Source organism: Polypterus senegalus, chromosome 11 (assembly GCF_016835505.1).
Source record: "Polypterus senegalus isolate Bchr_013 chromosome 11, ASM1683550v1, whole genome shotgun sequence".
Classification (NCBI taxonomy): Eukaryota; Metazoa; Chordata; class Cladistia; order Polypteriformes; family Polypteridae; genus Polypterus; species Polypterus senegalus.
Window position 1 is genome coordinate 18,690,338 of NC_053164.1, and position 26,123 is coordinate 18,716,460.

Here is a 26,123-nt window from a genome sequence, read left to right on the forward strand (position 1 = left end):
ACAATAGTGTTGCTTGTTCTGTTTAAATCTCCATTATTTTGTTTTATCTTAGAATACTGTGACCTTCACTGTTATGGATTGACAAGTAACTTTAGAATTTCTCACTGACTAATGCGATTTCAGATCAGAGAACTTTTGGAAAATGCAATCCCTTATTCTATTTGAATGTAATTTGTATAATGTGAAACATTATACATTTTTAAAATTTGTTTTGGAGTCAATGTGCTCTGTGCTAGCATCAAGCAAATTGTGAATTGTATTGAACTTGCACTCATCCATATGATTTTACAGATGGTAAAGGGTTTATGCAGCTTCCTCAATATGTCAATTTTCTGTTAACCACTAAAAACTGACAAGGTCTTTGTATATGTAATATAGTATGTGTGTATACTTGGGGGCAAGCCCCCCTGGCTCCTTTGGCACCCAACCCCCAGTTGCGGGCAGTCTTCCACTCACGTTGTGAAGAGGGTTGCTGAACGCACCCCAAGGAGATGCGGTCGCTCCTCCGAAACCCCCTCTTAAAAGGTGATACAATGGGAAACAAATAGGTTTTTTTTTTTTTTTGTTTTTTAACTTCCTCTTTGCTTGATCAGCTGCTGGCTTGCTGCTGCTGCTGCTGCTGTGACGCATGATCTGCATCTCGCTTTGTACATTTAAAAGCCTGTACATCACCTGTCCTACTCTTTGTCTTTTATTTCCGGCCCCAGGCGTAGTTAAATCTCTTGGTTAAGTTTCTTCTCACGGGACGTGAGTTCTTGATATTTTTTAGTTTATAATTTAAAAATGGAATAAGAATCTGAAAATCTAACAATATCACATTAAAGTTCGATAAAGTCTGAAAAGAATGATACCAAACATATATATGTAGGTTTTAAAATAAGCCCAATTTAAAGCAGGACAAAAAAGTTACATAAAAATTTCGCACAAAATCTTTGCTCAAAATCGTTGCACTTTTAGGCTTAGGATTGTATAAATTTAGAGTTGATGTAATGAAGAAATTATTAATGTGGAGGGTATACCAATATTTGTGCATATTTGTCCTCTATGCATTTATCAGCATTTATTTTTCAGCCTCGCACTTGTATCATGTCGCCAGGGGGTTTGGCAGAGGAAACTGAGTTAACCTATTCATTCCTCATCTCCTTTTTAGGACAGCTATTAAAATATTGCTGATCCCAAATCAACATGCACATTATGTGGAATGTGCTGTTACTATTTTCATCAAGCATATTGGTTTATTTTTTATTAGTTATTTAAATAGAAAGTACTTAATGTTAAGTAAGAATGAAACACATTTACTGATAATGCTGGACTATCTCATTACAAATGGCCAACTGTTTGCTCATATGGTTCCAGATTATCATCATTGTACAAGGAGAGAAAAAGCTGATAAAATGTGCCTTTTCAACATTTAGCAGTGTTCATGGTGTGTAATTTTAAAATTTGAGCAGTGCTCTACTCACTTTCTGCCTACCTCCCAGTCTGTCTCTCTTGTTTTTAAACTCAGTACAGCTCAAATTGCTTAACCATGCAAATTACACACAGTGCCCTGAAAATGCCAAAACTGTCACCATTATTACATACAGACACAGTGTTTTATTATTAAAAGTTACATAACTGATCCAGTCAAAAATGAATACAATTATTAAAACGTACCTTAAATACTTTGAATTATTATACAATAGATCCTTCCCTAAAATATGCAACTTTCAGTTAAAGTTAATACTATTTATTAACCAAGTCAAAGTTGAAAATCATGTTTATATACAGTGTAAGTGTGATAAATCAGCAAGTCATATTTGTAGGCAACACTTTTTTTTTTTTTGCTCAGCTGTGAAAAGTTTTCGTGCTCAGAAATGTGACATGTAGTTCATGCAAATGAACTCCACAAGCAGAAGCATGCCACTGTAAAGGTTGAGGCTGCAATCACGCAGAGAAATTAAACTGCCTCTATGTGAAGAAAGGGCAACTTACCTGCACAGGAGAGAAAAAGATGAGGTGGTGAGCTACATGGAAACTGAGATGTGAAGTGGGTGAAGAAATATAAGGTGAAACTCAAAAAAGACATGGTTAGCAGATGGCCTACTTGGGGGATGACGTACTCTGTACTCTGTCTGTTTCTTCTTACTACTCACGATGTGGTATAAAATACATACAACAGATTAGGTTGTTGAGCATCTTTATATACAGAAATTTTAAATAACGGTGGTGCTGGGGGAGTGGCTTTGTGGTGATTTATGTGAAATAATGAGGAAAACTAAGGTATACCCTTGGAGTTCAGACCATGATCTGCAGCTACACTACGGTTTGCAAAACAGAAACAGGGAACTGCTACTTCAGCCTACCAGCCCACTACAGGCCCTATGTATAGATAGATAGATAGATAGATACTTTATTAATCCCAAGGGGAAATTCACATAACAAAAGCCAGAAGCGATGCCGTGCCTTGGCCAGTTTAAACACTTTTATGGCTCAGTAAAAGGGTCCACATGTGGACATTGTAGATAATTCGCAATATTATTTCTTTTCACCTGTGTTTATTTGCACATAGCTTTAAATATTCAGTTCATTACATGGGCCTGTGTATAGCGAGTCCGCGGCTTCGGAAATTTTAAATCCGTATAGCCGTGTCATTCTCCGTGGGCGCGATTGCATGACCGCGGGGAGTTAATGAGGTGATTGGAGCGAGTCGCACCTGCACGTGTGGGTGCGGTCGTTCTTGTCTGCCTCATTGGCTTCCTGCGGTGTGTAATTAAGACGCTGTGCCCACAGAGGCAGATGTGTATCTATATATAAACGGAGATACACCAGAGAGGGAGAATAAATCGTGGAAAAAAGAGAGATCAAGGAGGTAAAAATGAGGTGAAAAGTCAGTCTAGATGAGAGGATCTGGCCACCTGCAAAGTAGAGACACCACGAGCTGGGACCCCGCTAAGGAGCGTTTGGCCAATGCGCTCTGGGGCTAGTTCGCTCCAATGACAATTAGCGAGTGGGGTGAGCAGGAGAGGTGTCATCCCGTTGGATCTGAGGAGCAACTACGGGTGCGCGAAAGATTACGGGAGGAGAGCCAACCTAGGTGGTCTGGCAGTGACGTCCGTTTGGAGGCCAAGGCGGAGGTTGACAGAAGGAGCTCGTGGCTGTTGGGTCTCCACGGCTGCGAGTAATGGTGAGCCGAGGAGAGAGTGATGGAGGTTGGCCAGAGAACAACAAGGGAGTGAGAGACTGCATTTTTAATTTGTACATTTTTAACCTCAGATTTTAAAGGATTTATTTATCGTTAATGGTTTTAACCCCACTGGGTACTTGTTTTTATGGATTTATTTATTTATGGAACTTGAAGCACTGCACTTTTTGTTTTTGATTGTTTTAAATAAAGCACTAATTCACTTTTGGAATATATTCCCTGGCTTTGAGAGATTTTTTTCCCCATTCGTCAGCTCATCTCGGTGACATTATCGACGGTGTTGGGTTCCGGGTTCCCAAACAGACAAAGAGAGCATGGAAGAGAACCCGCATTGTCACAGGGCCACAAAAATGTGCAGCCTGTAAACATTAATGTTGTATTTAATAATTTAAAGGAAACCAAAATGTAGTGTACAGTATATTGCTCCTAATCTAAACCATTCAAAACTTTGTAATGGTACAAGATTACAGATCAAAGCGTTACATTCAAATCTGACTGAAGATACCTGCTACGGGTTGAGATTATATTTATACTTAGAATTCCCATTCTAATTGACTATCTGAAATCTAAAGAATGCTCTTTCATGTAAAATTTTCTAGCAACCATCAACAAAAGCCAAGTCTGTAGGAAAAGCACAAATTGATCTGTGGCAGAAATGTTTCACTAGTGCCCAATTGTAAATATTCCAGCATATTCCAAAGTATAGTGCTCCAGAGAATAATAATATTATCCACTCAAGAAAAAAAAAATTGCATACATAAAAGTACTAAAGTTAGTTGCATAGTACTTCTGAAGCATTTGATTGACCACCTCCAGTTTAATCAAGGCTTATTGTCTATTGTCTTCCTGGGTGAAGCAGGTAACACAGCTAGTACAGTGTACCTGAGTAATTGGCAAGAAATTTCAAAATTAAGAACAAACATTAAACTGCGCACATGAATATCAGTACTACAGTTATTACAAGGCTTAATGAAAACTGGAAGTCTAACAGAGCAGCAACTGATTGGCAGTAAGTAGGGTGGATACAGATGTAGGTATACATTAGGAATACTGGGAAGTTGAAAGAATAAGCAATCCCAGAAAGTTTTTTAAGGTACATCTTTAAGAAGGATCTTACCTTTAGGCTGTGAGCAGTTGGAGTGGTCAAGGGACGCTTATTGTAGAGCTTGGGGGCAACAACTGAGAAACAACATACCCTTTATTTTCTACTCAATTTTTTGTACTGTAGGTTTAATTTTAAATGGATATATTTAGCATTTTTTACATCAGCCTACACTCAATAAGCCATAATGTAAAAGTGAAAACATGACTTTACATTTATTAAAAATCAAAAACTGAAATTCCTCTTTTCCGTGGCACTCCAAAATGTGGTCAGGTGTCCCCCATTTTCTGTAATTCTTGAGATGTGTGTAGAATTTGATTGGAGTCCACTTGTGACAATTTGAATTGCTTGGGCAACGTTTAGAAAGGCATACATGCACCTATGTATAGAAGGTCCTGTAATTAACAAGGCATGTCAGGACATTAACCTAGCCATGAAGTCCAATAAATCTCTGTAGACCTCCATGACCAAACTGTGGTGAGGCAAAGATCAGGCCCAGGTGAAAAAGCCATTAGTATTCCCAAGAGCACAGTGGCTTCAATAATTACAAAATGGAAAAAGTTTGGAACCACCAGGACTCTCGTGACATCAGCTGCCGGCCAAACTGAGTAACTGGCCAAGAAAGGCCTTGGTCACAGAGATGACCAAGAACCCAATGGTTGCTCTAACAGAATTTCAGAAGTTCTGTACTGAGATTGGAGAACCTGTCAGAAGGACAGACATCTCGGCAGCACTCTGTCAATCAGGCAGAAGCCACTGTTGAGTAAAAGGCATATGACGGCCCTCTTGGAGTTTGCATTAAAAGGACTCTGAGAACATGAGAGAGAGAGAGATTCCCTAGTCTGATGAGTCAAAAATTGAATTCTTTGGTTGGAACTCCAAGCACTATGTCTGGCAAAGACCATACATTATTCATCACTTACCACCTCAGCAGTGAGGCATGGTGATGCAAGCACCATTTTAGGAGGTGCTTCTCAGCTGTAGGCATAGGGAGATGAGACAGAATTGAGAGTAGGATGAATACAGCCAAATACAGAGACATATTTGAACAAAACATGTTCCAACAACAACAGTGTCCAGAAGCAGCCAGGACTACATTGGTGTGGCTTCAGGATAAGTCTCTTGACTGTGCTTGAGTGGCCCATCCTCTTAAACCCCATAGGACATCTGAGACCTGAAAATGGCACTTTACAAGTGTTTCCCATCCGGTCTAACTAAGGAAAAATTGGATAATCTGCCCAAATCCAGATGTACAATTCTTGTAGAGATCTTACCAAGAAGATCAAAAGTTTTAATTGCTGCCAAAGGGGTTTCTACGAAGTACCAAATTTAGGGTCTGAATACTTGTATGACTGAGAGATTTCAGGTTTTGATTTTTAATAAATCAGCAAAACTTTCTGAAAACATGTATTCAATTTGCCATTATGGGTTATTGAGTGTAGATTGATGGGAAACATGGCAAATATATACATTTAAAATTAAATCTACAATGTAATAAAGTGTGCAGAAAGTGAAGGGGTCTGAATACTTCTTGAATTCACTCAACATTTTTGGCCCGTTGAGAAAAGGACATTTAACTTGCTTGTTGAACCAAAACTGGGGGATAGAGAAATGTATGAGACACCAGAGAGTTGGGGTGGTGAGGAGCAGAGCTGTGTGAAGACTTTCAGGTTGATAGAATATTTTTTCAGCTGGATCCTAACAGTAATTGTAAGCTTGTGGAAAGCGTAAGGCAGAGTGACAGCATGGATAATGTTCAAAACAGAACACACTATTTGGGAGCAGAATTCAACATTAGTTGGCGAGGTCAGATAGGTTGGGAGCATAGCAGTTGCTTAAAAATCTACCAGATACCTAGTTATACTCTTACAAGCTAATATTTCTTTTTTGCTGCAAATGTCATGCAACCCAAAATGTGCAGTGCTGCATCATCACTATAAAAATGATGATTTATTCCATCTTAAAATGTGTTTGAAAGACCTGAAAGACTAAAATCTGTTAATCCTGTAATTGGAATAAGCTTTAGAAATCTTTATAAAGTACATCAGTAGATTTAAGGAGTAGTTAGTATAATTTAATCTGCTATGTCTGTTAGTGACTCTTGATATGAATTTTAATCTAAATAGTAAAGTTAATTTGGCACCCTTATATTTCTTTCTAGACCTGTTAGTTTTCCAGAGACCCCGTACAACAATGCTGCTCCTCGTGTTGTTGACAGAATTCAGCCTTACAGGAACTCCTCAGGAAGCTTTTCAAGTCCTGGAACAGGTGCCATAGGACCACTGCCACGCTACAAGCACTCCCAAGATAGGTATGGTTTCTAAATTGAAGTTTATTTGAAGCTATATCTACTCTCTGCCATATCAATATTAAAACCAGGCAGCCGTCTGATTACTTGGTTTTCAAAGCCTTTTGTGATCATTTACTAAAGAACATGTTTCATTTAACATGGCAATCAGCTTAGACTCTGGCCTTAAAGACTTTATTATTCCCAAAAGTGGGGCATACCTTTTTGGATGGGATCTTTATTTTTATCATTCGATTTAATGATGCTTTGATGGGTCACCATCAGGTGGGTTGTTACCTTAGAGTTCTCACACTCGGATTCAGTGCCTTATGCTCAATCAGGTCATGTGCCACATTTTAAAAACATACATGGAGGTCTATTTTAGTGTCTATGTGTATTTTGCAAGAGCCATCTTGTTACTGTATATTCCCGTAGCACCTTCCGCAGCACTTGCTTCCATGCATCTTCCTGCAACTGTGTCAGGGAGAAAAGCTTGTTTATTACTCCAAGGGCAGGACGGAATCCACATCGTTCCTACTTTGGCTCAACTTTCGGGTGGATTCTTTCCTCCAAAATCCCCTGGCATATATGCTTTACATTGGAGGCTGAGCAGTGTGATCCCTCTGTAGATGGAACCCATCCTCTGGTCCCCTTTCTAAATATGAGGACCACCACATCAGTCAGCCATTTCAAAAATGCTTTACCCACCTTCAGTGCAACACTGAATAGACGTGTTAGCCCCTCTATCCTCACATTGTCCAGCACTTTCAACATCTTAGGTCATATGTCATCCACCACAGCAGCCTCACCATCACAGAGTCCTCAGACCACAGGAGTGACTTCGGCATCAGTGATATGTTCTCCTCGCAGGACATGTACAATGATGCCCCCTGGTAGGAAGGCATGTTTGCCATGTAGAAAAGTTCTTCAAATTGTTCTTTCCACTACTCGACAATTTCCCCAGAAGAGGTCAGCACCTCTCCACCCCTTATTAACTGAGTCTGAACAAGGTCCACACCATTCCCTCTGGAGATGTTGAACAGTTTGCCAGAACAACCTCCAGGCCACTCAACAGTCTTTCTCCACAGCCTCTCCAAACTCCTCCCATGCTCAAGCTTTTACATCCACAACCACTTTTACAGCCATCCACTTAGCCTGTGGGTGTCTCTGAACTGATATAGGAGATCTAACAGAGAGCATTCCCATTAAGGCCACCTTCCTAAGTCTGAAATCTTCCCTAACCTCTGGTGGCCACCATAAGGTTCAGGGGTTGCTACCATGAGATGCCCAGACCACTTTAAGACTGCAGCTTTTACCAGCCGCTTCCATAAATGAGGTCTCAAACAGTGCCCATCTGGGCTTAATGTGCACAACTTCACTCTGCACATGGGAAAAGTGCTGTTCATTCCTTATATGAAGATAGTGAGAGCTGTGTCTGAATTCTTGGCAACAAGTCAGATTCGTTCACTCTGGGTGTCGGAGTCCGGCAAGGCTACACCTTGACACCAGTCCTGTTTGTGGTTTTCATGGACAGAATTTCAAGCCCATGCCGAGGATGCAAAGATGTCCAGTTGGAAAGGTTAGGGGCAGCATCATTGCTTTATGCAAATAACGTTGTCCTTATTTACCAACCTTTGACACAAACACAAGTGATTTACTGCCGAATGTGAAGTGCTGGGGTGAGGATCAGCATCTTCAAGTCTTAGGTCATGATTCTTTCTCATAAAAGAGTGGATTGCTCTCTGCAGGTGTTGTGGGGACAATTTCTCATAGTGGAAAAATTCAAGTATCTCAGGATTTTATTCACAAGTGTTGGAAAAAGGGAAATGTGTGATCATCAAACAGATTGGAGTGGCAGCAGCAGCTGTTCTGATCTCTACTGGTTCATGGTGGTGAAGCATGAGATTAGTCAAAGACAAAGCTCTTGTTTTACTGGTTGATCTATATCCTGTCCTCACCTAGGGTCATTCTCTGTGCATAATGACAGAAAGATTAAGATCATGAATACATGAGGCAGAAGTGAGGTTTCTTCACAAAGTGGCTGGGCTAATTCTCTATGGTAAGGTGAGAAGCATAGTAATTCCGGAAAACCTCAGAATATAATACAATTTATTTTTGGATTGCCCAGAATTACACAAGAAGTGCCGCAGTGGGCTTTAACAGGCCCTGCCGGCCTTGACTCACTAAGAAGACAAGGAAAAACTACCAAAGAAAAAAACACTTGTAGGGAAAGAAATGGAAGAAAGCTTGGGAAAGGCAGTTCAAAGAGAGACCCATTTCCACGCAAGTTGGGCGTGCAATGGGTATCAAAAAAAGGGGTTCAATACAATACACAGAACACAAGTAATCCTCAATACAATATAATAGTGCAATAGAAATATTACAAGTACAAAGCAGAAACAATAGATGATATTACATTATACGATTTAGATTTGTTCAAAATAGACTGAGGATAGAATAGAATCACAGCACCTCCCAATCAAGAAGTGCTACTTGAAGTGGTTTGGACATGTCATGAGAATTCCTCTAGGCTGCTTCTCTTAGAGCTTCTGATGGTAAGTCCCACTGGGTGGAGACCCTGCGGCAGATCCAGGGCACACTGGAGGGATTATATCACTCAGCTAGCTTGGAAACGCCTGGGAATTTTCTGTGAAGCCCTGGAATCTATACCTGGGGTTAGGAAAATCTGGTTTGACCTGCTTGGGCTGCTTCCACCGTGACCCTTAGCAGGAAAAGTACATAAAAAAATTAGATGAGATTGCAGTCAAATGGAATTCTTCGTAGTCCGTTTCAGGCTTTAAACTTATTGATGAATGGTTGCCATTCTTGTACCTCTATGCCAGGCTGAATGTGGTGTAAAATAGAACAAATCGGTAACTTGAAGAACAACATTGTTAAACACATTGATTTCAGTGAGTGTTTACTTGAGATAAATGGCAAAATAATAATTTCTAACAAAATCCAAACAAATATTTATATGGTATTATCCATTTAACAAGGATGAATTTTCTAACTAAATGTTGCTGCATAAATACTGTATAGCACTGTTCATATTTACTTCATTAGATGGTACATTTATTGTATGTCACATACCAACCAGCATAACCAATTGGTGAATTCAATAGTCAGTGACTTGCCAAAGACCACACAATGAGTGAATGATTAAAACCTTGTCATTTAATGCTATTTCAAAGTTTTAAGATTTTCCAAATCAGAAGTTTTTCTTTTGTTTTAATTTTCTTCCTTTTTTGTCATTCTAGTTTGTAAGTTTGTATCTGCGTGTCTGTCTAAGCTATCAAAATAATTTATTTATCTATCTAATGAGATTCAATAAATAGCTAAATTTATAAATTATATAAATAGCTACAAATTACGCACTATAAATACAAAAGCTATAAATAATGCTAAAACAGTCATCCTCTTATACAGTACAGTTTAAAAATTTCTACCTGTTTACCATTATTTTTGCATAATCTTTTGTCATTTGCTAAATTGTTATAGTATAATATAGTATGTACAGATTAAATCCAAAGTTTTCAGAAAAAATGATGAAGAAATTTCTTCAGTGACAAAAACTGCTCGCCTCAGAAAAAAGAGCCATTTGTGAGCCATGTACTTACATCAATGTTTATAAAAAAAATAGTCACTATTGAAGCTGGTCATGGAAGACTTGGGAGGGTAGTGCATTAAATAAATGCAGCTATATATATATATATATATATATATATATATATATATATATATATATATATATATATCTATACTAATAAAAGGCAAAGCCCTCACTGACTGACTCACTGACTCATCACTAATTCTCCAACTTCCCGTGTGGGTGGAAGGCTGAAATTTGGCAGGCTCATTCCTTACAGCTTTCTTACAAAAGTTGGGCAGGTTTCATTTCGAAATTCTACACGTAACGGTCATAGCGGTCGAGAATGTCCGCCATGTTGAACTTTCATATTTATGGCCCCATCTTCACGAAATTTGGTAGGCAGCTTCCAAAACCGAAAACCAATGTACGTACTTATTTCGATGGTATAACGCCACTGTCGGCCGCCATATTGAACTTTCCAACGTCACTAATTTTCCAACTTCCCGTGTAGGTAGAAGACTGACCCCATCTTCGCGAAATTTGGTAGGTGGCTTTCCTGCGCTAACCAAAACCGATGTACGTACTTATTTCGGTGGTATGACGCCACTGTCGGCCGCCATATTGAATTTTCCAAACGTCACTAATTCTCCAACTTCCCGTGTAGTTAGAAGGCTGAAATTTGGCAGGCTCATTCCTTACAGCTTACTTACAAAAGTTAAGCAGATTTCATTTCGAAATTCTACGCGTAACGGTCATAACGGTCAACAACATCCGCCATGTTGAACTTTCTTATTTATAGCCCCATCTTCACGAAATTTGGTAGGTGGCTTCCCTGCGCTAACCAAAATCAACATACATACTTATTTCGGTGGTATGACACCACTGTCGGCTGCCATATAGAATTTTCCAAACGTCACTAATTCTCCAATTATTCGTGTAGGTAGAAGGCTGAAATTTGGCAGGCTCATTCCTTACAGCGTACTTACAAAAGTTAGGCAGGTTTCATTTCGAAATTCTACGGGTAACGGTCATAACGGTCAACAATGTCCTCCATGTTAAACTTTCTTATTCATGGCCCCATCTTCACGAAATTTGGTAGGTGGCTTCCCTGCGCTAACCAAAACCAATGTACGTATTTATTTCGGTGGTATGACACCACTTTTAGCCACCATATTGAACTTTCCAACGTCACTAATTCTCCAACTTCCCGTGTAGGTAGAAGGCTGAAATTTGGTACTTATTTCGGTGGTATGATGCCACTGTCGGCCGCCATATTGAACTTTTCAACAGTCTTTTTTACTTATGGGCCCATCTTCAAGAAATTTGATACGCTAACTGAATCCTACTTACGTACATATATACGTCCATAGCCTGCAGCTCGGTCACCGTGTGAGGCGGCGTTGGGTCCCCCATCCAAACACCTCCCACGTTGTTGGCTGTCCGCCTATATAAGGCCGTCCGTCGCTCCAGTCTCTACATTCCCTTCCTTTCTTTGCCACGGGATTCACGTCTCCCTGCTGATAACTACAGCCTTTTTATTTAATCCACGGCTTCTCCGCTGTTTTATTGTTCATTTATTACGATTATAGTTATTGTGTAGGTATTTTAGACTTACTTTACATTGTTCAGGTAACCATTTCCTTTATCGTTCCAACCATACCCCCATTAACATGTCTATTGAGGTGATCTCCATTGATCAAATAACTGTCACTTACCGAGTGGTTTCCATGCCCAGAGATGGCACCTACCTTTTCCATTCTCTTTGTTACATATTGCACGGCCATATCAGGCTCAATCTTGATATCCGGAGAAACATTGTGTCTTATGTATTGAATGACTGGGACAGGTTCAAGGTGTGGACTGATGACGGTACAGGAGATAATTATACTACACAGGAGCACTAGAAGAGTGAAATGCTTAAGCCCTTCACCTATGGTTCTGCATGTGAGTTGATGGCTGCCGCTGAATTGTTCAGTTGTCGCTTTCAAGTGTACCGAAATGGCCAAATATTTTACACCTTTGGACAACAGCCAATGCCTCTTCAACGTCTTAGATTCACACGTGACAATTTCAGTAGTGGACACTTTGATGTTTATGAATGTTTAAACTCTCAAAAGCTGGATGTGAAGTTATCGATGAAACTGGTTGTATACTTACAGCACTTGACAGATGCCGACTGTCTCTTCAACACTCCTCCTACAAACTGTCGTAATTGAAACAAACCATGAAACTCGAACCGATTATGACAGCAGCAACCCAAGCTGTGAGATTTGAAACAAAATTACTGTTCACATGGCCAACTGTACGTTGCATGCTCAAGAGTAAGCTCATGCAGCTTGGTCATATTACAAGAGGGCCGGACTCACAATGTGGTATACAAAGAGCACAAATAATTATTGGTATATTTTCCCTCAGTTTGGTCTTAATAAAAATTTTACAACTTTGGAGGGCGGTATTTTGCTAGTATATATATATATGTGTGTGTGTGTGTGTGTGCGTGTATGTGTGTATATATATATATATATCTATATATATATATATCTATATATAATAAGGTATATATATATTAGATATATATATATCTATATATTCTCTATATATAGATATATATATATTATATAGATATATATATATCTATATATAGATATATATATATCTATATATATATATATATATATATATATATATATATATATATCTATATATATATATATCTATATATATATCTATATATATATATATATATATATATATATATATATCTATATATATATATATATATATATATCTATATATATATATATATATACATACATATACAGTATACAGTACAGGCCAAAAGTTTGGACACACCTCCTCATTCAACGTATTCTCTTTATTTTCTTGACCATTTATATTGGTAGATTCTCACTGAAGGCATCAAAACTATGAATGAACACATGTGGAGTTATGTATTTAACAAAGAAAGGTGAAATAACTAAAAAACATGTTTTATATTTTAGTTTCTTCAAAATAGCCACCCTTTGCTCTGATTACTGCTTTGCACACTCTTGGCATTCTCTCGATGAGCTTCAACAGGTAGTCACCTGAAATGGTTTTCAGTTATTTCACCTTTTTTTGTTATATACATATATACAGTAATCCGACCTTCAAAATTATGAATAAGCAGAAATAGAGAAAATCAGTATGGGGCAAATACTTTTTGATGGCACTATGTGTCTACATCTGCGTATGTATATTTAATGTGTGTGTATACATGTAAACACTCTTATATGTTAATTTATGAACTGTGTACACATTATGTATCAGATCGTTTTTAGTTACAGAACAGACCTTGCACTCTTCCTAATTGTGACCTCATGATTCCCTCATGTCTTTCTTATTGATCCACATCAGTCAGCTTTTAGTAATGCAGAACCAATTAATCATTCCTTAAAAACAAAGCATTTACTTGTGTGATGCATTTTCATATAAATGTGTAGCGCAAAGTGCATTACAAATAGTAAAATAAATGTTCCATTTGCAAAAACAAATAAAACATAAAAATAAAAGAATCCCTAATAGATGTGAACATAAATTTCAGTTGAATTTAGGTAATCTGAGTTTTTCATTGTAACCATTATAGACTTGCAATTTTCCTCTTGATAGAATGAGATAAAAACAAGATCTTGCTGGTCTGGAAGCTGGAGAATAAAATCTTCAAGAGGTCTCAAGACCAACACATTGCCAGCCCCTCTTGGGCATTCTATACTACTTAAAAATATAAAAGTTTTTTTTTATTAATATATCCTTATAATAAAAAGTCCTCAATATTTTGATGCTGCAAGTATTGTAGTCACCATCCTTCATCCCCTCCTGAATTGAAGGCAGTTTTGGAGGACTTTGACTAGGTGACAGTGGCACACAGCAGCACCATAGAACAACAGACAGAATAAAAAAATGCAAAAGACATGACTAGTAATTGGGAAATAGTCATATATAAATAATCAGTACTAACAGTGTTAACAAATACAAAGCTTAAATTGTATGATTTTGCATTATACCTCTTGTATAACAATTGTACAACAAGTAAATTATGAAAAGATTGACATATCTGTGTTATTAAAATATTCCAGAGTCCTAATAAATAAAAAAATAAGGCAATCTCACCAGTTTTTTCACATCATTTTTTTGGACTCTTCATGCTATATTTTGAGCAAGCTGTAAATGGTTCAGACCGTGCCTTCCATAATGTTTGGGACAAAGCCACATTTTTCCTTTATTTAACCCTTTGCTCAACAGTTTAAAATTACAAATCAACGATTTGGACATCGTGATTAACGTGCACATTGCAGACTTTTATTTAGGGGGATTTGCATTCATTTCAGTCCATGTAGACAAGACACAAACATTATGGAGGTTATACAGTTCTCAGTAGTCCTGATAGGATTGCATTACAGTAATGTAGTCAAAGAAAAACAACACATTTTTTGACTTTTTTCAGAATCTGGCCATAATATAATAGATATTGCAGGTGTGTGTCATTGTTAATTAAATGTAAAAAAAATCAGATTCAAGAAATTTTGAGTCATGGTCAATGTCAGCGTAAATAAAAGCATAAATAAATCTTCTGGTTTGCAGTACCTGTATATTTCAAAGGTTGACCTTAGTCATTTAGTTTTCCTCTAATTTATTTCATTCTTTTCTGTTTCACCCAGTAACTGCATATCATATTTTTACTGATGTGTTTTCTTCTCAGGTATAACACACAGCAAAGGGCCATTCTAGGGTATGAACAGCATCTGAGCCAGGATACGATGTCCAGTGGGGAGTCCTCATCCGGTTTTACCAGCCAAGAGAGCACAATGGAGCGAGTTAAATCAGGTGTGTTTCCTCAGTTGACGTCCAAAGAGTGACTGCATGGTTTGTTGTTGTAGACTTTACCAATACAGTAACTGGTTTCACTCTAAAATTATGTTGTTGCTGCTTTCAAATCACAACACTTGGCTAAATTTGTACTGTGTTCTTGACATGTAATTTCAGGCTGAAATCCCATTCCCTTATTAACAGCCAATATACAGTATTTACCTAACATCTGCGTAGTATAGTAATTTAGAAAATCTATACTAATAAAAGGCAAAGCCCTCACTCACTCACTCACTCACTCATCACTAATTCTCCAACTTCCCGTGTGGGTGGAAGGCTGAAATTTGGCAGGTTCATTCCTTACAGCTTCCTTACAAAAGTTGGGCAGGTTTTATATCGAAATTCTACGCGTAATGGTCATAACTGGAAGCAGTTTTTCTCCATTTACTGTAATGGAGATGAGCTTCAACGGCGTGGGGGCGGAGTTTCGTGTGACATCATCACGCCTTCCACGTAATCACGCAGTACATAGAAAACCAGGAAGACCTCAAAAAAGCGCTCAAGAAAACATGCATTATATAATTGAGAAGGCAGCTAAACAATAAGAAGCGAGCGAAAGTGACATATACAACCATATTCATGAGTTCTGCTACTTCGGAAACAAAGCACGATGTAAACCTACACTTTAAATTAAGTTCATAGACAGGCTGCTGCTGGCGTTTGTAATTTAGTGCCTGCCCATATAAGGCCGTCCGTCAGCGGCAATCCAATAGCAAACTGCCACGGGTAAATATTCACGGGTGAAGGACTGTGCTTATGGAGAGGAAGATGAGATGGTCAGGGTGGTGTTTGACACAAACTCAGCGAAACTGCGAGAGAAAGTTTTAAGTGCCAGGACTAAGGTAACATTAAATAAAGCTATGGACATAGCACGAGATGGCACCAGCACAGCTGGGAACCTTCGATGCAAGTACACCGAGTGGCTCACGTGAACTGACGAGTGCACAGATAAAAGCAACAGTTCCAAAGAGCGCTGAACAAAACCGAATTACACAATTGAAAAGGCAGCAAAAATATGAAGCGCCTGATAAGCATATTCATAAATGCAGCTACTGTGGAAACAAAGCACACGGTGGAAAAGTCAATGTCCCGCTAAAGGAAGACAGTGTAAAAAACCGTGCATGCAGTGTGTCAGGTCTCAGATAAAGAAGAAGACGAGCTGTTTATTGATGCAGTAAGAAACGAATCGATGAATGAAACCTGTCATCTTTACAACGATTGACAAACACGGAATGTAACTTGAACACAACACATCCTACAAATACGAACCTGATTGAAAGAAATAATGATAATCAAATCCTTGATGACAGCAACACTCAGTAACACTCACAAAACAAATACTGTATATTGACAGTCATGTTACGTTATTTTTAAAATGTTCCCTTTTCTTTTTCTACCTTTTTAACACACTACTTCTCTATGATACGCTGGTATATATATATGTATATATATATATCCCGCTCTACATACTCGAATAATGGATACTTTATTCGCCATCAATGATTGTTTTGGTAAAGCCATACTCAGTGTATTCATTAGATGAACGGTAAAAAAGTAAGAGCGAGGGGAGGATGACTCATTGAGGCATGCAGGCTGTAGGCGTCAACTCTATCTGAATTGCGCGATCACATTTGAAAAATATATCTTTTCAAGTTCTATTTAGTCCATATGTGTCAAACTCAAGGGGCGGGCCACATCCGCCCGGCGTAATTATATCCGCCCGCAAGATCATTTTATATACTGTATTATTGTTATTAATGGCCCGGGTATATGAAGCGCTGGTAACACAATAAACTACAGATCCCATAATGCAGCGCTTCAGCTGCCTTGCCAACACTTACCGCATTAATCAAGTCTACCTTATGATGCTGCAAGTTATTGCGGCTATAGTTATTGTGCACTGAGTTTGCACGGCGCTTTGGTGACTTTGAAGAACAAAAAAAGTCCGTCTACATGCGGCTCGAACCTTGTGCATGTTTGGTAGCACATATCTGTGTGAGAAGCTCTTCTCAGTGATAAAGACTAACAAAACAGCACACAGGAGTCGCCTCACTGATGAGCACCTGCAATCCATCCTGAGAATCTCCACAACACAGAACCTCACACCAAACAGAAACGAACTTGTGGCCAAAAAGATGCCAGGCGCCCAGCTCTAAAATGACATATGAGCAAAGACAACTGAATGATTTGATTTGTTATTGCACGTAAGAGCGGAGTCAACTGTTTTAACAAACAGCGTATTGCACTGATACTGAAATAGCTGTGTGTGTATATATGTAGATATGTATGTATATGTATATATATGTTTATATATGTGTGTGTGTATGTATGTATGTATATATATATATATTTGTGTGTATATTGTGTGTATATATGTAGATATATATATATGTATATATGTGTATATGTATATGTATATATATATGTGTGTGTATATATATATATATATATATATATATATATATATATATGACAACAACACTCATCACTCACAACAGTGACAAAACAATTACATTGACAATCAGGTTACGTTATTTTCAAAATGTTTCCTTTTCTTTTTCATTGCTTCTTTAACACACTACTTCTCCGCTGCGAAGCGCGGGTATTTTGCTAGTATCCAAATATAACTTCCCAGAATCATAGGTAAAACTTGAGTGCTGCATTGTTAAAATAAAAAAATATGGTTCATCATATGTTTACTACTAAAAACAAATCAGAATAGTTTTATAAACCAGAATAATTTCCCTGTAGACTGATGTTTATTTTACATTCCAGATACCATGCACAGTTAGGCTGTCATGATTTTAAAATTGTAGTGAACTATTAATAAGAATTCTCAAACCTTTTATTGGCTAACTAAAAAGAATACAATATGCAAGCTTTCGAGGCAATTCAGGCCCCTTTTTTAGGCAAGATGTAATCACGAGTGGACTATTAACAAAGCATTTGGATGTTCAATCACTATATTAAATGGAATGCAATGAGTGTTGTTTCTCTATGATGATATTGTATGATGTTTCCTCCCACAGTCCAAAGACATGCAGGTTAGGTGCATTGGTGATCCTAAATTATCCCTAGTGTGTGCTTGGTGTGTGTGTGTGTGTGTGTGTGTGCATGTGCATGCATGTGCATGCATGAAGTCATGTTTTCTTATATCAAAACTTGTCATTTCATCAGTGAGTTTTTAGGCTTTTATTTTCTGGTGTAGCTCCATTAGTTTCTGTTGTAAAACACCACTGAGAGGAAAATATTTTCAAAGTAACATGTACATGTTTTTTTTTTATATAAAGACCATCACAAAACATATTCACAAACGGGACTTTGTACAATACCTTGGCAAGCTCTGTAAGCCCTGTTTTTTCTTTGAAGGACATGTGTGGGGCAGACTGACTGTCAGGATGTGCCTGACCTCTGGCTGCACTCAAATGGTGCCATCTTTCACCTTTACACCTGGTGCAGCTGCATTGTTCTTATATGTGAGTGGACATTTCTTGCAGCAAGGGCTTCTATTCTCTTTCTCGAATATAGAACCCTCATCCTCATCTCAGTTCACCTCTGTTATAGCATGTCTTTATTTTTAAACAGCAGTGTCAGATCGGGGAGAGAGTGAACGTGAATAAGAGAGTAAAACTGAAAAAAAATAAATAAATAACAAAGCTGACCTTTACAAGTACTATCAATTTACACCGGTTGTTACAGACTCAAATCAAATGTATGTTTTTATTGTATAATAGTAACAATAAGAACAGCTCACTACTCAAAATGGCAATTCTGTAGAGTGTCCAGATTCGATCCCACACCCTCTTCATTATGAGTCAGCTGTTCTTACCGTTGCACAACCCCACCGGTCATGTCAGTATCATACCCTAACCCGATTTCTTTTTCTTCGGTTATATTCTTGGATAAAAACATACCTGTTTTGTTATACATGTACGTTTTGTGAAAGTGTTTATTTGATATTTGGACATTAGTCTTCACACATTATACACTCCTGTCTACATTTTGTCAATTATTTCTAAAATATGAAAAACATTTCTTTTTTAGTTATGTGTTCAACATTTCTTTCATTTCTCAAATTCCCTGTCATCCTAAATTTACATAGATTATTGTAGACCCGGAACACACAAGAAATGTATGTGTTCCAAACAACGATATATTATTTACCCTATACAACGCCAGGGCACCTCACTCCCAGTTAAACAAGACTTGAGGTTGGAGAACTTTTTGCCCTTTCTGCGGCGGTGGGGAATAGGATAGCAGGCTGATTGACACATTTACAAAACAAAAGACGCTGATGGAGAAGTGCAAAGGAATTTAAGGTGGGCCGGGATTACAAGTTTTTTCGTAGGCTTCAGGGATTCTAGTGTTAAATGGTCAATTTCAATACATTAAAATATGACAAAAATAAAATTTATAGTGACAGTAGTTGTAACAGTCATTGAACACAACATTTGCTGACACTGGGTACTTGCAGGTGTGTGTTAGTAAATTCAGTATTTTCTTATATAACTTAGTTCAGGCACCATGTGCACCTGACTGGCATGATCAATTTTATCAGTACACACTATAAAGTACAATTTGAGCTACATCTACTAAATGATGTCATCAGGTACATTAGTAACAAAAATGTTGGTGGCAAAAAAGTTAATTGGTTAGTATGACACATGCACACCTGTGTCACTTCATCAACAAAAGGAAAACACATCTAAAACAACATCAGGATAGAAACAGGATCAGTGAAGTGACATACACAACCAAAGTCATCTCAAGTATGGAAACACTTTATCCTGACATCTTCTGCGAAAACGTGAACTCACTTTGCACAGAAGTATGACAGTGAGTGCCTGAAGAGAAAACATACCTGTTTCCTGGCAAAGAAGTCTCAACATTTTAAGTTAGTACTGTTGGTGATGAAATCAAAAACAAATCTGCAGCATTTTAAGCTCAGTTGTACTAATGAAGTGTGTCAGCATAATTAAGTCATTAAACACACTAAATTCAATAAACAGTAATTTCAGGTTTCTCACAATTTCTATGTTCTTCAGTCAGTCAGAAATCATATTTGTGTTTACCTTGAAGTGAAGAAAAACTTTTGTAGTGTATTTAGTAATTTTATGATGATTAAAAATCATTTTAAAATGCATGTAACTCAAGGTGTTGTTAACTTGTATTGTTAACTTAGTAACAGCATGCCAGTGGCTCTTTTTTAATGTGGTATAGTCAGCTCGGATTTATTTCCACATGTACAAAGTACAGAGAAATTCTCATTTGAATACTTGACCATCACATAACATGCAAACACTCTGACACCACACATTTCTCTCCTTAGGTTATGTAAAGTATAAGAACAAGGAATGCAACAAGGTAAACGTTATGCATTATTTTTTTTTTTTTTTTTACCCTAGAACCAATGTGGCATGTACCAACACAGTCAAGGATGGTTGTGTCAGGGGGATGTGTCCCAAAAAGAAGCAACAGACAAGAACTGCTCAGGAAGGAATCTCCAAACAGACATTCCAGGGTGAGTGTGTAGTGTTTGTTTCTTGCTGGAGCTCGCTTTTTAGATTTCTCCACAGATTTTCTGTTGTATACTAAAAATGTAGGGCTACAATTATCTTTGGGATATATATATATTTTTTTTTTCCTTATCTCTTTCAGTCTTACTTTTGCGTTTTGCTTACTGCCTTAGTCATGGTGAAATGTAAACCATCTTCCTAATTTCTGTTGTCTTATTTTATTTTTCTCCATCCTGTTTCCTTTCTTTTCCTGACCTGTGCCTCAGTCTCTGTTGAAAAGAAACAAATCTGTTAACAGCATGGAATTCATTGCTTGCTACTCTGTTATCCTATAAAAATACAGGAATAGCCCTTATGCTCATCAGCTTCTGCTCAACTTGCAATACTTTCAAGAGTACTAGTATTAAATATGCTAGTAGGTAGTTTATTCCATATTATCTTCCTGTGATGAAATATTAGTTACATTTTGTGTAATTTACTTTTAAGATGCTTCCGTTTGTGCCATGTATTTTTCAGGAGGGACATATTTTCAAATGTAAACAGTGTATACCAGAGAAAGTATCTCTACCTACACTTACTTATTCAATCAATCTCTGTTTACCAAATAAAAAAATAATACATTTTTCAGTCTTAATGAGAATAGCTTACACTTCTTAAATTAATTTAGTAATAGTTCTTTGGACTTGTGTCATTGATGTGTCCTTTGTGAGATTCAAAGACCAGTACTGCCCAAATGTGGGTTTATATGTGTTTTATATTCTTTAAGTGCTATCTTCATTGACTTGTGGAACATCCTGTAAGTAATCCAACATCGAATTAGAATTGTTAATCTAATGGTTGTCGATAGGGATGGGAATCGAAAACCGGTTCTTGTTGCTATTTTTGCAAACGATTCCCCTGTCGATTCCAGTCGCCTCGAATGACGTCACCATGTTGCATAGCGTCATCTACCCAGCAGAAAACATGATGCCTAAGCGGCACAAACGCTCAAAAGTTTGGTTATACTTTACGAGAAAGGATGACAGCAGGGCAACTTGCAATACTTGCAAAGTGGATATTTCATCAAAGGGAGGAAACACTACAAATATGCAAAAGCATTTCCTCACAAAACACGCGATAAACTTAAATGAATGTCGTGTTTTTGATCCGCTCCGGACTAGTGAATCTCAACCCAGCAGCAGCGGTAACGTTTGCACGTTCTCTTCCGTTAATACGGCAGGTAACTAATCAACTAACATTGCATGTTATGTTAGCGCGGTTTGCCATATTGCAAAACCTGCTATTACTGTGCATTGCATTTAGATGACCATGACCATTAGAGAGACAGACAGAGTCTGGCTGGTTCAGATGCTAGCAGTTCTCACTGCAGTCTACCGGTAGCTTCTCCTTTCACAGAGTGTGTGCAGGCATCCTCCACCTCGTCTGAGAGGGTGTTCTCCACAGCTGGAGAGCCCATAAGTCCAGAAAGATCACGTATCCTTCCTGAAAAAGCAGATACAGTATGCTTATATTTCTGCAAAAGAATTGTTAATTCTCCATAGTTGATGTTTGCAGAATTGCACAGTGCACAGTTCCATTGGACTTGAGTTGATTGTATTTGTTTCTGGCTGATGTAGTTTTATTTTTGAGTGCTCAGCTCATATATACTTTTAAAAAGGAGAGTGTAAATGTTACTGGACATTCTTGTGTAATTGTCACAGAATAATTTGTTATACTTTGTTATTGCTACAGAAGAATATTTATTTTATTATTATTTTACATTTACAGATTTTTTTTCTGGGGACCCCGTGGCACCCCATTGAAGAGCCGTAGGCTATGGATCTCTTAAGATCTCACTGTTGGGTTTGAAAGGTCATGCTACTCCTAAATTTCTATCTTGTTTAAAGATAAGATATAAAACAAAGTTCTAAGCTAATCAACCTGTGTGTTCTCCTTTTTTAAAAATAAGAATCGATAGGAGAATTGATAAAGAATCGAATTGTTAACACTAGAATTACCAGAGCCTACGAAAAAACTCGTAATTCCGTCCCACCTTAAATTGCTTCTTAAATCTCTTCACACCTCTCCGCCAGCGTCCTTTGTCCTCTAAATGTGCTGATAAAGAGAAGCTAGGAGCAGCCGGCTATTCCATCCCCCCACCAATTTAGAACGTGCACGAACTTCTCTTAGCTCATGCCTTGATTGAGTATCTGGGAGTGAAGTGGAGTTTTAGAGTGGAAATAATAGATCGTTATTTGGAAAACATGCATTTCATGTCTGTTCTGTTTCTATAGTAATCTGTGTCAACACATTGTTAAAACAGAAACGTTTTTTATATTCTAGTAGTAGATGACAAAATGTAGGCATAAACTATATAATGTATGAAGCCTGAAGTCCAAATATCAAAGAAACATTTTCACAAAAGGTACAAATATAACACAATTGCGCTTTTATTCAAAAATATAACCGCAGAAACAAAAAGCCGCCTTAACATGCGACATTGACAGTCATTTATTAGTTTTCCAAGTTTTAGGGTTTAGGACACTGGTATACATTACCTTATGGGAAAATACACATTTACATTTACATACTTTTTTTGGGCAGTCTTGGGTAACTGTTATGCAGGCCTATTGCATAATTGGAATAAAACATTTTTAAAAGATGTTGAAGTAACGCAGTTACTACTGACGAATTATGTACCCTATGGAAAATAAAATACAGCAATTTTAGTACTTCCATAACCATCTTTTTGTGTGTGTGTGTTTTTGCACAGGGTGAAGTTCACTACTCCAGCCATTCCAGCAGTAACACATTGTCTAGCAATGCATCCAGCAGTCACAGTGATGAGCGCTGGTTTGATTCCGTGGAAGCTGTAGAGGCTGATCAGGACCCAATGGGTAAAGGAGGATCCAGTGATAGTGGAATTGATGCTTCTACTTTGTACACACCTAGCCCTAATTCCACTGCAGTAAAACCAGGTCGTACTGCACCCCTCACTCTGCCCCAGCGAGATAAACCCCAGAAGACTATCCAGGGCTCAGCTACCTACAGCGGGTTGCAGGAATACACCAGCCGCACAACTGAGAGAGACAAGAGGCGAGAGTCATCTCCAGCAATCAACATCTCTAGTCAGGAGAAAGGATACCGGACAAAATCCTTTGGCAGCATTGTCAATAGCAATACTACTCCTGGAGCAAATTCTGGCAACAGCGATGTGTTCAGACAGACAAGGTAACATTTAGGCAGACTGCTGTTATACACTATGTGCAGGAGATGATGAAGTAGAAGGGTATAACAAAGTTTTCATTAATTTACAGAGTTGGGTATACACCACAAGGCTACAAAACACCAGGGCACGAGAAACCTAAATCTACAAAGGGGTCCCAACCTGGGGGTCACCAGCTTTCTACCTCCGTACCCAAGTCCTTCTATTCCAAGAGCAAACACCTTACTTCCTGGAAGAAAACTGAGGAAACCTCTACCCACCCTGGCACTTTCACTGAGCATAAGAAGTAAGATTACAATTTTACATATGCAGATATAATGTGTTAGAAGTTAGTTAAATTAAAAAAGTTATGCCTTTTTAAACTTTTAATCCTAAAATAATCCATGCCTAAGTATCTCTAAGAACTCTCTGCTGAAAATTATAAAGAAATACTAGTTATTGTCTACAATTTTTAACTAGACTGTGCCTTTTTAACTGTATATTAATGTTATGCATTATACAGTTCAGATTTACATTTTGAATTTATTTGAGAAAGTAGCAGATGGGTTGCTATATAATTTGACTAATGTGTTGTTTTAAAGGTAAACGTCAATAAGAAACTCTCATCTACCTTTAACAGTGAATATTAAGTTCTGCTTGTTTTTGCATACATCTTCGAACAGAAAGGAAACTTGAGGTGCGTGCACAGGCTAACAAATATTGAACAATAGCATACAGAGCCAACAATATTTCTACCAGCACTGTGTAAACTTTTATACCTTTTAATCATGGCTCTGGAGGGTGGCAACTTCTTGCAAGTTGATTAACACATGCTAGTGAGAATCTCAATGTACTCTGTACACAAAATAATGACACTGACTGTCGATTTCCTGTCTCTCTTTCTGTCTGATATAGTGCATTTCATATCAATGCATTAGATATGTAAATGTAAACCCTTGTTTACCATTTATATCCATACTGCTATTATTTTTGTGACACCAGGTGAATCCTTGCCTTCCACTGCCCAATATACAAACATGATATTCTAGAGGCGTTTAGTATTAAAAGGCACTATATAAAGTGAGGTTTTAGTCTGTCTAGTCAGGAAGTGTCTTCTCCTAGAATTTCACAGTACTCAGTAGACATGACAGTAATGACCCTTTAAACCTATGAACATATACAGCTGGAATCCCATTATAATGAAATTTACTGGACCATAAAAATATTTTCTTATACTAGAAATTTCATTATAACAAGTATGGGGAAAATACGTATAGTACAAAGATCGGGACCACAGAGCGATTTGCCATTTCTAACGCCAGCTCCGCAAGGACAGCTCCATAGCTGCTCTGCAGTGTCTGGTAAACAGTAAACCAAGGGCTATGCAATTGGTTGCCTTCACCAGGATCAGCATTACCGAATGCCGTGCTTGTCGCACAATGTTTAACATTTAACACCGAGCTTTGATTGCTCTTTCTCACACTCTCCTGATCTCTCATCTCCAGACCGAGTCTGCCATAGCGGTAATTCTGAGCTGCTGGTGTTGTTCTAATCTATAGCTGGGAGCTAAAACAGGACAACTGCCCCCGAGTCGCAGCTCCTATTCTGAATGAAGCCCTGAAACTGTACCTGCCTTCTCTATACAGTAGTAAAGTATCTGCTTCATCTTCCTTTATCTCATGCAACTCTGTGACCCAAGTTTGACACACTTCTTAAGCTAGCAAAAATATTTAATTTGAAAATGAGATGTTAGATGTAGCTTTTATTTTATAAAAATACAGGTATGAAAATACAGAATCAAAACAAGACATTAGATGTATTTTTTTATGGAAATACTGGTATGAATAAAGAATGGAAGTAAAATGTTAGATGCATTATTTTAATAGAAATCCAGGTATAAAAATGCAGAATGAAAGTTAGTTGTTAGATGAAGATGAAAGCACGATTCCAAAATGCTTTCGTCACGTCATTGTTTTTCATTCCAGGATTGTTAATTTTTCTTTCAGCGTAAACTGATGCCAGTTCTCACTTTTATTGTTCATCTCAAAGAAAACTTTGAGAAGCGCAGTAAAACTCGAACAGCACTATCCACACACAACACAACTACCCTTATGCATGCTCTTTGTTGCACTGACTCAGAATTCCTATACTTGTATGATGTTACGCCTACACACTTGTCGAGACTGGAAATTTCGCAACAGACTGTCTCTCTCTTTGAGACAAACTATTGCAGGGTTCCTGAGTCTCAGCACAGAAAGTGGTAAGAGTGACCTTAAGTATTTTTCAAAAAACGTTTGTCAAAATGAGAGTCATTTAACATGATATTCTGTCCGGGTTCACAAAAAGTATTTGT

General features: G+C 37.8%; 1 protein-coding gene across 4 annotated transcripts in view; it reads left to right on the forward strand.

The window, feature by feature from the left end:
- sipa1l3 (signal-induced proliferation-associated 1 like 3) overlaps positions 1–26,123 on the forward strand; it is a 306,750-nt gene that overhangs the window by 253,258 nt on the left and 27,369 nt on the right. For 3 of the 4 annotated variants that reach the window (XM_039768114.1, XM_039768115.1, XM_039768116.1), the window contains 5 exons: positions 6,448–6,597; positions 14,904–15,028; positions 20,476–20,591; positions 23,339–23,796; positions 23,883–24,077. In XM_039768114.1, the coding sequence (XP_039624048.1) occupies positions 6,448–6,597; positions 14,904–15,028; positions 20,476–20,591; positions 23,339–23,796; positions 23,883–24,077 (1,044 nt within the window). The remainder of the gene's footprint in view (positions 1–6,447; positions 6,598–14,903; positions 15,029–20,475; positions 20,592–23,338; positions 23,797–23,882; positions 24,078–26,123) is intronic. The other variant, XM_039768117.1, reaches the window with a different exon arrangement.